The sequence below is a fragment of the Aplidium turbinatum genome, chromosome 3, assembly GCF_918807975.1.
Source record: "Aplidium turbinatum chromosome 3, kaAplTurb1.1, whole genome shotgun sequence".
NCBI lineage: Eukaryota > Metazoa > Chordata > Ascidiacea > Aplousobranchia > Polyclinidae > Aplidium > Aplidium turbinatum.
This window is the reverse complement of record NC_137474.1, coordinates 6,052,815-6,067,238: the sequence shown is the minus strand read 5'-3', so window position 1 is coordinate 6,067,238 and position 14,424 is coordinate 6,052,815. Positions and strand designations below refer to the sequence as shown.

Here is a 14,424-nt window from a genome sequence, read left to right as displayed (position 1 = left end):
ATATTTGTTTTTGTTTAGATGAATTAAGGTATTTTCCTGACGAGGGCATAAAGTTTTGCCGAAAACGTTTGAAGTTATGTAGCTATTTTATTGTATGTATTATTTTTTGAATTATGCAATTCAATCTTATAAAGCTGTTATCGATTATTTATCTGTCTATAATACAGTAATAAATTAATCTAACGCTGATGATATATTTCGTTTTTTTTTTAAACGCGACGAAAACAATGAAAAGCAAACTGCGGGCTACAAAATTTCACAATTTTTAGTATTGGAAAAGCAGGCTGCTATTCGAATTGATAAAAAATGAGGAAACAAAATAAAAAATGTCGATCAAAAACTGACTTGTCAAACTGAAAAGTTATATCTCAGTGACTCAATCGACTGTAAGACTAAATATATTTCAAATAAACTTGAATTTAACCTTTCTCTGTCACACAGCGTTTCGAATGGACTGGTTGTATAAATTTTATAGTTTTCAAACTGCTTGTCTTCGCGCTGTGAAACTTAAATGGCGAGCTGCTAACCATTTTAGCTTGACGTAGAACGGCAAACATCGGCAAGACATAAATCTATCAATTGCGTCATCTTTCTCCTTACTTGCCAATCAATATGGATCCTTTGGAATTCTGAATGCAAATGTCGATATTTTCGTCTATTTAACGTAATCTATTGCAGAAATTTAAAAAAAAAAAGTAACAACAGCTTTGTTCAAGAGCCAATACATCAGCGCTTATTGATCAACGCAATTACCTATGTAAAGCAACTTCAACAGGGAAGTGGAGGCTTGAATTCCATGAAAATCTCCCAATTACAGTCACTGCAACTACCTCGGTCACAAGAGCTTTTGAAAAAGCTAATTTCTTTTTCGAAATGACATATGTTGAATAGATAACCTTTTTTCGCCATGTGAAGCTTTCGTGTTAGGCTACAACATGTAAATTTAGCAAATCGTTTCTAAAAATATATAGCCTATATCTGTGCAACTCATACTGTATGTTTACATATTACATCACTTATTAATCCAACTCAATAACTCAAGTGTTCGAAATCAGTGCCGTGTATGCACGTATGTCGATACGTAGCCTAAACAGTTTGACAAATACTCATGAGTCTTATCTCAGTTGCGTGGTTCCGCACAAACCAGGAAGCATTTTACTCACGTTTCTTTTGACTACTTCCTAATATAGCCTACCCAGGGCATAAATTTGTTAATATCAGAGCTTAAATTCTTAACTCAAAAAGTACATTTTTTGACTTCGAACCTGAAGTACTTTATAAAACAGAACGTTTAATTGACAGGACGTTTTTCATCTACTAAACCACAATATTTTTTTGTCATAATAAATCTGTTGGCAGTCATACGTTTGGAACAATCACATCATATCACATCACCTTCATCAAACAAATAAACTTCTGGATTTAGTACCAGAAATTTTGGGCTACAAACACAACATTCCGTGCAACAAATTAGAAATTCCGGCTACATGGAGTTCCGGTTATGAAATCAGAAATCCCGGTTACAAAACTAGCTCCAGATTTAATTCTGGCTTGCTTCGGCTGAAATTAAGCCATTGCTTTATTTTTGTCGTATCCAGGTCGCTAGTTGAACACTTAGGTCAAGTGAACGGAAAGTCAAAAGCCGATCTTCGTGTTTACCTTCAGTGATTTCATATTAATTGTCCTGCCAAAACACAGTCGTGCTATACGCGGTATCGAACCAGAGCCCTTACGCGCGTCGTACCAGGGCTCGTACCGATCGGCTAAGCATTCCTATAACTGATCTGCAAGAGAGTCCACCAAATTCAGATAACATTTTGCTGAAACAACGGACTTCATCAATTCCTTGATATTTGTTGTTCGTGAATATTGACATGAAAATGTGATAGATGCTTAATGCTTATTCAGTGACATGATAATCATGGCCTAATGATCACAGTCTTTCTACATCGGCAACAATTTAAAACTTTGATCTGACTTCGATTCAGAGATGCAAGCTCAATCGATTTACAACCAAGTTCTGCTTCTTCACTTTTAATTCTTTTTCAGTAGACCTACCGGTACTGAATTCAAGGAATTCTTGTTGTGAGCAACCTGTGTTGTTCAACGTGTTGTATTCAGTACGTGTTGTTCAACTTTGTTGAGCAACATGTGAATCATCCTGAATCGCTGTTTGAAGCTTGAAAGTCTTTGAGTTTGAGTTCGTCAAGAACGACAAATTCTTTGGCTTTCAAGTTCAATTTCCAGACTTGAGTTGATCAAAATATCACTGTGTCATCCGTTTGAAATAGCTGACCAACTGTTGATATGTCAAAATCTCTTTTGTTGGCTTCACTTACATAATTTGCTTAAAAATATGAAGGCAGCCTTTGACTGAAACTTCCTATAGTTGGTAGTCAGCCAGGATCAAATTGTGCTGGCTTTGCTTATATTTCAAAAGCTGTCGAGTTTAAAGTATGAAGGAAAAATAAGCAGATATGATGAATGGATCGCGTCGCACCATTTTACGTGAAATCGAAACAGCAGCAATTAATGTTGCTGTGAAAGTTACATGAATGATTTGTTTCGAACGTTCGCGTTTTGTCGCTTCTATCTTTTTCTCGACCTTTGCTATGTTGATGTGTATTGTTTTTTGCTGTGATGGTCAGAAATAATAAAAACAACTGAACTGAATATGAGGCAACGCATAAAGTTAGGAACGCATCACAAAACCTTATCGCATCTTCACCATCTTATCCTTATGACTTCCACAACTCTTCATAATTCATCTTGATATTTCTTGTATTTCATATTTCTTACAGCTTATCTTTCTAACTTATGAGTTAGCAGTCACAAAACAATACAAAACAGACCTGCACAACACAAATCGTACAAGGGCACAAGAAAAACTTTATTTTGCGGGCGCACACAAACGCTATTGTAAAGTTTTTAAAAGTGATTATAGGATAACAAATATTATTTACATAAGAAAAAATGAAACCAATCGTCTTGGTTGGTTTTGAATCTTTATCCTCGGACTGACAAAGCCTTGATAGGTTATTCCTGGTACTTTCGCATACTTGTAAAGGCTCTTGACGAAGGGCCGGTTACCGAGATTGACCATTGGATTGACAGAGTGAAGTTTTCCGATTGTTGAAGCGTTGTTGCCGGGGAATTATTCCATTCGCTAGGTGCCGCTAAATGGAGAGCAGTCCTGAAATGCGTTGCTCAAGCGCACACCCCGAGAGTCAAACTAGTGCCGCGTGATCTTCAGTCTGGCGTGTAACCACTGAGCTAAAGGGCAGACAATCGTTTTAAAGATGATAGCCGATGAAGCGGACCATACTATCTCATTGTTGTATTTGAAAATGTTAATCCGAACTTATTTATAATCGAATTAATGAGCTAAGATTGTTATTCCAGAATGCAATAGTAAATTATATAAGTTGAATATTTTCGCGGGCCGCATGTGGTACGCCGGTCATACGTTGTGCAGCCTGCAATAATGGTACATATATCCGCACAGTGATTTTGATAATGGCATACCTACGGGCTTGTGCTAGAAGTCAACCAGAGCAAAAAGATGCCCGCCGACTACATTTTGTCTACAAATACCGCGTTTTTGTTGCATAGTTTCAATAAAGGAAAAGGTTTTACATTTAGATTGCCAGGCCAAATATAAGCTACTACCCTTGCCATACCAACTAACCCCTTCTAGCGTTTAGAATTAGATCATAAAGATTGTCTTGATCATAGCGTTCATACCTCTGCCATTTTAATATCTAAGTAAATTGAAAAACTTTAGATAAAGATTAGATGGTCGGCTTAGATCTGGATTTTCAGTGTTTCAAGTGGCTGACCATTGCTCCAACTTAAAATGTTTTTTTTTGGGAGGTGGGTTTAAAATACGGTAATCGCATGAAAAACGTGGCCAGTAGGCGTCTTTTTCTGTCCTTGCTCTCAGACAAAAACTACAAAAACTTTAATCAACTGAAAGGACGTCAAATCAATCACAAAACCATCATTTACTTACATTGTAGGCCATCGAGCACACTCCGTCGATGAAGCCAATCTGCATTTTTGGCAAGTCACCTTGCTTGCTTCGGTCCATCATTGGCATCGGCTCGGTACCAAATAATTCCCTTTCCTGGTCGCCTTGATCGTAAAATTCACTTGTCACCAACTTAGCCATCTGCAGAGAATAGATTTCTGTGATTTGTGCAATGCTTTGCCCATTGTCACTCGGCGCCTTCTAATTGTTGGTTGATTTGTACGAGCAGCCTACTTTCATAGAAATTTGCATTGCACTCAAGTACATTGAATTGGTAACAACATTTGCGCTCAATAGTATTTTGCTATCGTTTCAAATTAAAGTTTATAGAAGTGGTGAACTTTTTTTTATGCCGCAGGAAATTTGCATCAACGATATTAATGCTTTTATTAAAATCAGACCTATTCTTTTCTTGGTCAAAAAATGCTTCTTTACAAATGACAGAACTACAACTGAAGGAGTAAACTCATATCACAGAAAGAAAAGATTTAAAATGGATTGAAATTTGTTTCTTAACTCAGCATGAAAGGTCGCTCTACTCATTTCAACGGCTGTTCAACGTTATAATGTGTTTTCAGACCAACAACTTGGTCTAGGCAAATTTCTCTAGCCAAACTGGCGGCTTAGCGATCGTCGCACAAAGCGAAACTTCGCCACCTGCTTCTCATGCCTCCGTTCGAACCTGAAGAGATGATTATGGCTTCAATGAAAGAAATGTAACTGGTCCTCTTCGAGATGCTTTCAGTTTTTCGCTTTTTAAATCGAAATAAGCTTTACCACAAAGACTAAATGAAATAGCAAGTATGAACAAAACAAACAAATAACCAGTAATTGTCATTATACTTAATATATAAAAAAAAAACAAAAAAAACTTGCAAACCAATTGTTGAACTTCCCAAGGCTTTGTGATGGAAGACAGATCGCTCGCGGTCATCATCATCGCCATGAGGAGCATGCGATTGTTCCCTGAGAAATCTCTCTCTTCCGCAGGCTTCTCCAGAAGTGCTTTGAATGTGTTTCGTCGCCTTAAGAAGTTTGAGATGTTGCATTGAACAGAAACAAAACGTTTCATGAGATTTTGTGGATTGCCACAAGTGAACAAATTAAACAACTTTGTGCACAACTTGCTGAAATAACTTGTTACTGGATAAAATTAGAATCACATCATATGCAAACGAAACCAAGAAACAACACGGCATTTAACATCTTAAAAGAAATAAAAGTTGCGAACGTTTTCGGCTATAGGCTACATCTAGCCATTGTCAAGCTGTTGGAAATGCTAATTTAGATAGCTCAATACAAAATTCTGGAAAATATACAATTTTGCGCAAAAAATGGTAACATTTGACAAAGCTCGCAAAAATGTTAGCTTCAAACTGATGGCGTTAAAAGTGCTGTCAACCTAATAATAGGCTAAAAAGGCAAGGAAACAAGAAACTAGAGACATTACTGTACGAACGGCTTCGCCTTTTCGGCCACATTAGAAAGGTGATCAATTTGAAAACTTTTACAAATAAACTTAAATTAGTATAGCTTTGGTAGAGAGGTACTTTTTAAAAACCATAGACAGACAATCGATAACAACTTAATAACATTGAATTGCATAATTCAAAATTAATACAGAAATGAAATAGATACATAATTTCAAACGTTTTCGGCAAAACTTTCTGCCCTCTTCAGGAAAATATCTTAATTCATCTAAACAAAACAATTATTCGTAAAATGTTAATAATAAATGACTGAAATTCAATAAAACTGCACTGAACTGCGTACAAGCAACAACTGACGAACAAACACAAAAGGTGGTAGCAATCTGTCATAATTACGCGGGAATGTGGTCATGAGACAAGATAGTGAGCGGACCCTTCTAGTGTGGCGGATATGCCAAAAGCGAATGTGGTTTCGCATTCACATGATCTTAAATCCCAATAAAGAAACGAAGAAAAGAGCAGACGATGGCTACTTGTGGCCAACTTTTGTCTCAAAATGATACATGATGATGTAAGCTTACTCAATGAAAGCTATCTAATAATAAAATTAATGAAATAACACTCAGTCGCTGTGAGATGTTCCTAGGCCTCACGTACTGAAAATAAAGGGCTAGATCGGTGGCAAGAATGGCATGCTTCATTAACTCGCAGGATGCATCAAACTCTTCTTTAGTGAAAGACGCAAATATATCGTTTCCCTCCATGCTGGATATGCGCAGGCACGTGTCATAGTGATGATTCTCCAGGGTCGATGTGTTGTACAAAATGGCCAGAGGAGCTCCAGCTCTAACAAAAGATGACAAAATATTAAGTCAAATTTTACAATTATTTCAGACGCCCTGCTGAGCAACTTGTTTTATATTGGGATAAAAAAGTTTGAATATCTAGCTTGGAGACTTAATTTTAGGCCTGCTCCAGTACATTGGATTATCGCTGGCATCTCCTCTCTATACGTACACTCCTATTTTCGTAAAGCATAGAAGAAGAACGTAGTCAGCAAGAGCTATGAAAAATTTTCTCTGTTTTTCTCGAGCTATGAAAAATAGGCCTACATTATCTCGTTGCCTTTCGTTGGTCGGTCTGGCCGTTTTAAGAGGCGTATTTCATCACGCAGGCAATCTGTGACTTCTTTAATCTCTCCTCAGCAGGTGATTGATTTGCAACGTTTTTGCAAGGAGGCCGTGTTCTAACTCACCGAATCAAAAAAGCGTTGTTTGTGCCTCTGTGGTCTATGTCGTGACAAAATCCAGCCACCACCAACGTAAATTTTTCTCGATCAGAAAATGTCTTTGATATTCCAGGAGTCTGAAAAGAATGTCTCTAATTGAAAACAGAAATATAGATGGACATCACTTGCAGACACAAATTAATCCATAATATTAATTGACAGTTTGGGTTTGAAAAGTAGTTAAGTTTATATTTGGTCAACTTCATTCAAGAGAACTAAAAATAAAAGCAGTCGATAGTTTTCGAAACGTTTGCTAAACATGAGTTTAGTATTTACATTTTTACTCTGTTTGATAAATTTTTGGGATCTTACTTAAATTTTGAGTAAATGCTAAAATTGTACAAATTGATAGCCAGAGCACCTGCCTTTGCAAAGTTTATTCTTTTAAACGGATTGACTATATCACATTTATCTGTATACAATATTCAATACTTAAGTCATTATTAAACTTAATTCTTCAATTGCTTGAGGTAGCTCAGCATAATTTTTGTCACACCAGATATCAATCCTGATCTCAAACAACATTCTTAGTTGAGCAGCTAAGCTTGTTCAGATAGAATCGTTGCATAGACCTCACTTTGCTAGTGTCACTAGCATAAAAAAATCAAACAACAGCATATGGTTAAAGGTTTTGATGGTAGGCCTATAATGCAACACAAAACAGACGTGCTTTAACATAGACAGACAAGAATTAAATTTTCGTGGTAAATCAATAGAGAATTGATCCCTAAGGTAGGCTACTTGATTTTAAAATGTTCAGCCAACCAAGCATTTTCAGCCCACCAAGCATCAAAGCAAACACTGCAGGAATGAAAATTATCACAAAAAACAACAGAGACAGCTTCTTTAACCGGTGCAGGTGTTCCCAGCTCGATACCCGATCTGGTGATGATTTGAACCAGAATGGACAGTTTATCAAAAGACTGAAGTGGTAATGAGAGCTGGAGGTAGTAGCGTTGGTAGGGAAATCAGGAGGTGCTTTTGATTCCAGGCCTGGATAATTTTAGGGACCCGAAACTTTCCAGGAGGCCCAGGAACTTGAAAAAACCGCATCGTATTCTTTCAATATAGTTCGTTTTTCTTAAAAGTGTTTTAATTTGGGGCCCGATGATATCATTGATTCCGAGACCAAATCATATTCCGACGGCCCTGGCTGGGGGAACTTGGTGTCTTTAATGATGGATTAGTTGGTCCAAAGAAGAATAATTTCCGATTCACCATGCTTTCTTGAAAAAATGTTGACATGTAATTAATCATTGAACTTACCATTGTTGCTTTATTCAACCGGTCGATAAGAAGAAACATTGTATGTGCCACGTTGAAACCATGCCTCCAATTATGATAAGACACTGGTCTGTAGCATCTTCGTACCGATATTATCCAACGCAACATCGTCTAGGGAAATAAAACAAACTTTATTGCTAAAAACTCCAGCAACTGAACTACGTAAAGTATTGTCGATCACATTTAATTCCTAAGCTGTAATTAACCACCACCATCTGTTCGCCAGCATAAAATACTTCTTCGTCAAAGCATTTGAACCAATTTTAAAGATTTAACTCATCAGTACAGTACTGTATATATTGTACACGCCTATGTTCTCTGAAGTATTTTGAGGTGGAAATCGCTTACACTGTATCTGCACTGCAGCTATCCAGATTCTTTTTTTTTCGTATCAGGCTTATACCCGGTGGTTGAAGATTTAGTGTAAGTGGACAAGAAAGCAAGGGAGCCCATCTTCGTGTCCACCTTCAGACATGCCTGTAGGCCTAAGAGTCTTGCCAAAGACACAGCCGCATGCTCTTGAGCGGTGTCGAACCGGCGCTATTTCGAGTGCCGTGCCAGGGCTCTCACCACTCGGCTATGCAAATGAATTAGCGTAACTGTCAACTTAAGCAGTAAAAATTGTTTTGTCAATAAATTTTGTCGGCAGCCGTGGCCGAGTGGTTAGCGCGTTGGGCTCGCAGTCGAGAGCCTGCATGTTCGACTCCAGCCACCCGCACTTGCTGTTGTTTCTCTGGGCAAGAAACTTAACGATAATTGCCTCTACCTAGTGATCGATTTCGAGTAATGGGTAGTACCAAATTTAAGTCATAAGTAAAGTAGACAACCGGAAAACAGACATTGCCGTCGGCTGCAGCGTGGGTCAGGTGTATGTCGGAAGGCGTACATCGATGCATAGCGCTCAAGTCCGCTTTCCCGCAATGCAGGATAAAGATAAACAAACAAAATTTAACATTACAAGATTAGAGTTCTTGTGTTTATAAGAAAATCCGAAGTCAATAAACACTGTACTGTAGATGGCGAGCAAGAGTCATCAGAAGCATTGAACAAATCTAGGCTACGAACTAACTACCAAGTTAACTCTCTTTCGGTGTTTGTTTTCACTTTTCATAAGTGGTTAAATAGTACAAGAAAGTTTCTGCAGAAAGACAATGGCAACAATCAGGTTTTCCAGATTTCGTAAAAAAGTTTATATACTTTAAATGTTAAGTACAGATTACAATTGATGAATAATTTTTAACTTAATGTTGAAACCAGCAAAATGCTTTCACCTCCGCCCATTTTTCGTTTTTATAAATTGTTATTTTTCTACTACAGTCATTCTGGTAATGCTCCTACTTTTTCTTATATCAACTTAGGAAGTCATTTCAACCTTACTATAAATTTCTCTATGTTTGCTGCCATGGTTCAACTGACCGCGATTGGCGTTGCACATAAACAACGGGAGTAAGATCGAGAAACATTGGTTCGAATATCAGCAGGCCTGCGTCAGCGGTCAAAAACCTCAGGTACTTGACAACCCACCAAGACTAACCCTAAACAAGGGTTATAGGGGTTTTCTCCAGTAATAAGATTCATGCGGTTTGCATCCTGGTTCTATAATGTCAAGAACCGGTTCTACAATGTCATGTAAGATCTTTTTTACGTAGTCTACAACAAAGGTTCTGAATCTGATCCAACAACCGGTTCGCAGCGGTTCTTGCAAACTGGGTCTTTCAGACAGCTTGCGAACCGGTTGTACCTTACCACCGGTTTTCGCAATTGATTGCAGCGCTTTTTTATAACAAGGAACTTGATAAAAATTGTAACATTGCAAGATCTGTTTCACCTCTTTGTTAATTTTGTAAAGATTAAATGCATCGAGATCCTCGAACATTCTTATAGCCGCCAGCACCGTCTCATCATTTGTCATTTTCAAGTCAGAGAACGTGAACTCGTACAAGTTAAATTTTTCACCTTCAGGGACCTCCTCTTTCTGAAAATCCACAATCAAAATGAAATATTTCAATGTAATCAACATTAGTTATAACAAACTATAAATAATAGCTTATGGTTATACTATATAAACAATATAAGTTCAATTGGCCCTACAAGTCACTTTAACAATTGGAAAAGCGGTTAGTTATAAAAATTGTGTTCAAACTTGCCACAGGGATATAGCATGAACGTTGCATGTAAATATTTAATATTTTGATCGATTAAGAAAATTTTTATCTTCGAATCGACAAAGGCTTATCCTGGCATACTTGTATAGAGGTTTTGAACTATTGATGCAGGCCCGGATACCAAGATTAACAGAGTGAAGTTTCCGCTTGTTGAAGTGTTGTTGCCTGTGAATAATTCTGTTCACTTGGTGCCAATGAATCAAGAGCTGTCCTTGAAATGCGTTGCTCAAGTGCACAGCTCAAAAGTGAGATCAATCAATCAATCATCAATCATTTTATTTTTCGTCATTAACGCGTCCGGGACGAAAAAGATACTAACTACAAAAATCGATATAAACCTACCAGCACGTTAACGAACGGGAAAAGATGGCAAAACCTTGAAAGGTTTAAAACGTGCCTGAATGAAAAATTATGTAGTAGGCTATATATCAGTAGTGTAGTTCACAAACAATCGCTTAACTGACTGCGGTATCGGGGAGATACACCCACAAGCTGCTTAACTTGAACCTGTTCCAACAAAATTTGCTTCATACAGCAACAAGCTTTTGCTTGGTGCAGTAGATTCTAACTGGAGTTGATAATAGCAAGAATAATTCATTTCACAATAGTTGGGTGCAAAATAGCGTCAATACAAAGTCTCCATAATTGGCGATTTTCAGCCGTGGCAGTTCTTCCGGGCTGTGCCTTGTAAGAGATAGAATCCTTCGCATAAATGTTTCTGCTGGTTATTCTTGATTTCGTTTGCCTTTGACCAGTTTTGATAAATGATTGGAGTGGAAAAAAACATGCATGATTAAATTTCATTTTTTTGTTTTCCTTGAGGCATACTTAACTAAAACATATTGAGTGAAATATAAAAACATACTTTTAAAAATAGACCACGGCGTTCCGTGGCTATGATCGTAGATCGATTTTCAAATAAAGCGCTCACCACCACTGCTTCCACTTCTTCGTCAAATGCTCTGGTGTGAAATCGAACTATGTCGTCTGCTACGTCGGTTTTTGCTTTGTTGATGACAATAGAATTAAATCCATTAGCAAAAAGCAGACCGTTCATCACGTATGGCCGAACAGACTGAGAAAAACAAGTTATTTATAAATACAATCTTTATCAGCATGGACGCCGTTCATAAAAGAAATGATTCAGACGTAGACACATTAAAAATAATCCCTTTTATTTTTCAAAAAAAAAGAAGATTTCTTTGTGTAGACTGTAGATGTTTACGAACGTTGCTTGTCTGTATAAAAATATATATTGATCAGCTTAGCGTCACAATAGGAAGGTCCCCATGTGCAAATCCCACGCGCTGCACTTCAAGATGTGTAGAAAAGCAATCAATATCAGGTCGACATTTTCTGTTACCTCCACAGTAGCTTCGTCGTCTTCATCAAAACCTTTCTTTTTATTAGCCAGATGCAAGACTCCAAGCAGCCTGTCTGATCCGTCATAGTACGGGACACACAAGACTGTTTTCAAAGAAAATTCTTTCTTCGCGTCCTTGAAAAGCAAAACCAGACATTTTATAAGTTGGATTGTGCTAGCCGGGCATTGGCAAAACATTTTATGAAGCAACTAAACCTGACTAAAACGAGAATCAAACCCAAATCTACCAGTTGTCTGCTCACAACACCCTAAATGGCTTTTCCTCTAAACAAGCAAAAGTAATGGCCTACAAAGTGACTGCTTTTATCTGTCTACTGCAATTAGCATATAATAATAAGAAATAGTTTTCTTTCCATGTAGTCTACTTTCGCTTGCTTTCATAGCTAAGTATTTGCACAACATACCAGCAACAAGCAAATGTTCCCCTTTTTAAATCGTTTAACGTCGACTGACGTTGAAAAGATGTAAAAATAGGTAGTTTGCTGGCTGGGTATATTTATTTGTTACCTCTAACTTGAACTCAGAAAATGGGGTGATTTTTGCCATGCTCAGTGTCTGTAAAACAATAAATAAAAATTATATAAATACCATACGTCTTTGTTGATAATAATGAAGACAAAGATATAGTATATTTGGCTTTTGTAAAAGCATGTATAGTTCATTGAGTCGCAACCAAGGCTAAAATTGAAAATCACTGAAGTGCTTTGATAGAGCTCTAATAGAGCTCAATTTTGTTGCTCAATAGAGCTCAATTTTGCTGTAGCCTATCACACAAGTAAAACTAAGAACAATGCAAAATTTTGCATTTTTTATTCCAGCAGAAAAACAATAATATTTTATTGTTTATCAGTTAAAATGCGGACACAATACTATTGCGGAAACTTTAATATACCTTACATTAGAAATAAGCTAAAGAATTCTTCCTGGTTTAAAATAGTTCTACAAGATACGTCATTTTTGCATTATAAAACTCTAAGCATTTTCGTTTTCAAAAGGTGTGGCCTACAGCCGATATCAAATTATTACGCTGCCGCCTCTCGATGAGAAGGTGTTGAGGTCGTTTTGGCTGCGCTGCTAGTAACTGCTACAATGTCATGCTCAAAATCAAACTGCTGCACGCCACATTTCATGATTTCATGCAGTATATCCGCAATTTAATGAAAAGATTTGGTGTTTGGGAAACACGTGAAGAATAAAATTCATAGGCCAACCCTGGAGTCTAGAAATTCAACAAATCTTTCGGTAAACGTTCAGGAAACCAGATTGTTTTCATCTTCAATACAACATTGGCTTAAGTATCTGGACAATCTGGTCCGAAATATTTCATTGCTGCCATATGTCAAGGATATTCAATGAAAATTTTGATCTACAAACAATTCAACCGAGCCCTGCTTACCTGTTTTGTTTCAAGCACTTTGTTTATAACTTTATGGCTGAATATCCAATCATTCTTTTTCAATCTGAAAGGTATTGGCAAGAAATGTTAAGGTTTGACTTAAAATGAATGCTACACGTCGCACACCTTGATGAATTGATAGCAATCAAATATCAAAGAAAGGAACTTCATGAAAAAGATTTTCTCTCTCTTCAATAAATGTTACATTTTGCAACGTAGGCTATAAGAATATTATTTTAATTGCGACATACTGAGAATCTATGATAAATAGTAAGATTTACTATTGTGGGCTATTCTTGGATCAGTACTGCCACCTTTGTCTTATTTACGACGTCCCAGTCAGCAAGGCAGTATTTTTTTTATTCAAAATCTGCAGACGAAGGAGCAATGTCATAAAGGACTACTCTGCTGGCTGATGTTTTCATGAGAAATTGCAGTACTCATAGCACAGGCTTCTACATTTGAGTAACAAGATGACTCACATTTGCAAACAAGTACGTCCAAAACAGTATTGATTTGAGAATAAGATTTCACTCTTAAATATTGGAACAAAATAACAACGTCACTTAAATTGAAAAGTAGGAAAATTGCTTCGTAGCTTTCAGCGCAGGGTGGAGCTTTGAGCCCACACCAGTAGTGCACTGCTTCTCTGACAAGCCTATTATTGGCGTGGCTTCCGTGTTAGCCGTGACACCTCCAATCCACAATGTGTTTGGTAGTTAAATAGTACCAAGTAGGCTACTGACATGTAAAACAGTCTGTGACATAACTAAAGATGGAGCCAAGTGCAGTTGCAAGGATCACTGCCAAGCTCGCAAAATCTGTTATTTTTAGGTTGGTTTAACATTTTCAAGTTTTAGAGCAGTGTGAAAAACTGTGAAAAAACAGTGATATCAACGCAGTGTTTTGATGCAAAATGTAAGCAAAAAAATCTTAAGTTTTGCGTTTAGCTTGCCAAGAACGAGTGATTGGCCCTTGCACCTTGTTAGATATGCCCATAATTACAATTATAACAAAGCAACCAGACAAGCTACGACATTATTTCCACTCACTTATTGACTTCAACTGTTTTGGTTATTTCTTCACTTTCAAATGCAAAACCACTGCTTTTTGGCTTTTGTAAAAGCATGTCGTAAGATCTTGCAAATTGGAGACAGCCTTCAATATTGCAGTTGTCAACTAAAGCTACCGCCAATGTATATCGTTCGCACTGTATCAGCTCGGAAACTTGCATAACTATGCCTTTCAATACCTCGTCATACGATCGATTTTGCCAAAGGTTGGCAACCTTACTTGACAAGTCTTCTTGTAGCTAAAGAAAACAATTTCAGGATAACAAATTTTATAAATAATTTTAATAAAATAAGAAACAAATAAATTACATTCACCTGAGTCTGATAAATTATGAAGAAATGAGTTTGGAAATTTGAAAAAATTCAGTTTTGTC

At 37.1% G+C, this 14,424-nt stretch overlaps 1 protein-coding gene across 1 annotated transcript in view; it reads right to left on the bottom strand.

Moving 5' to 3' along the window:
* Window positions 1–14,424, bottom strand: part of LOC145766335 (cGMP-specific 3',5'-cyclic phosphodiesterase-like) — a 42,250-nt gene that overhangs the window by 13,566 nt on the left and 14,260 nt on the right. Inside the window, exons 6-17 of the mRNA XM_082578025.1 lie at window positions 14,030–14,289; window positions 12,978–13,041; window positions 12,089–12,136; window positions 11,827–11,829; window positions 11,561–11,686; window positions 11,129–11,272; window positions 9,861–10,007; window positions 8,015–8,143; window positions 6,716–6,825; window positions 6,118–6,306; window positions 4,911–5,055; window positions 4,013–4,171 (exon numbers count right to left, since the gene is read on the bottom strand). Of these exons, the coding sequence (XP_082434151.1) occupies window positions 4,013–4,171; window positions 4,911–5,055; window positions 6,118–6,306; window positions 6,716–6,825; window positions 8,015–8,143; window positions 9,861–10,007; window positions 11,129–11,272; window positions 11,561–11,686; window positions 11,827–11,829; window positions 12,089–12,136; window positions 12,978–13,041; window positions 14,030–14,289 (1,524 nt within the window). The remainder of the gene's footprint in view (window positions 1–4,012; window positions 4,172–4,910; window positions 5,056–6,117; window positions 6,307–6,715; window positions 6,826–8,014; window positions 8,144–9,860; window positions 10,008–11,128; window positions 11,273–11,560; window positions 11,687–11,826; window positions 11,830–12,088; window positions 12,137–12,977; window positions 13,042–14,029; window positions 14,290–14,424) is intronic.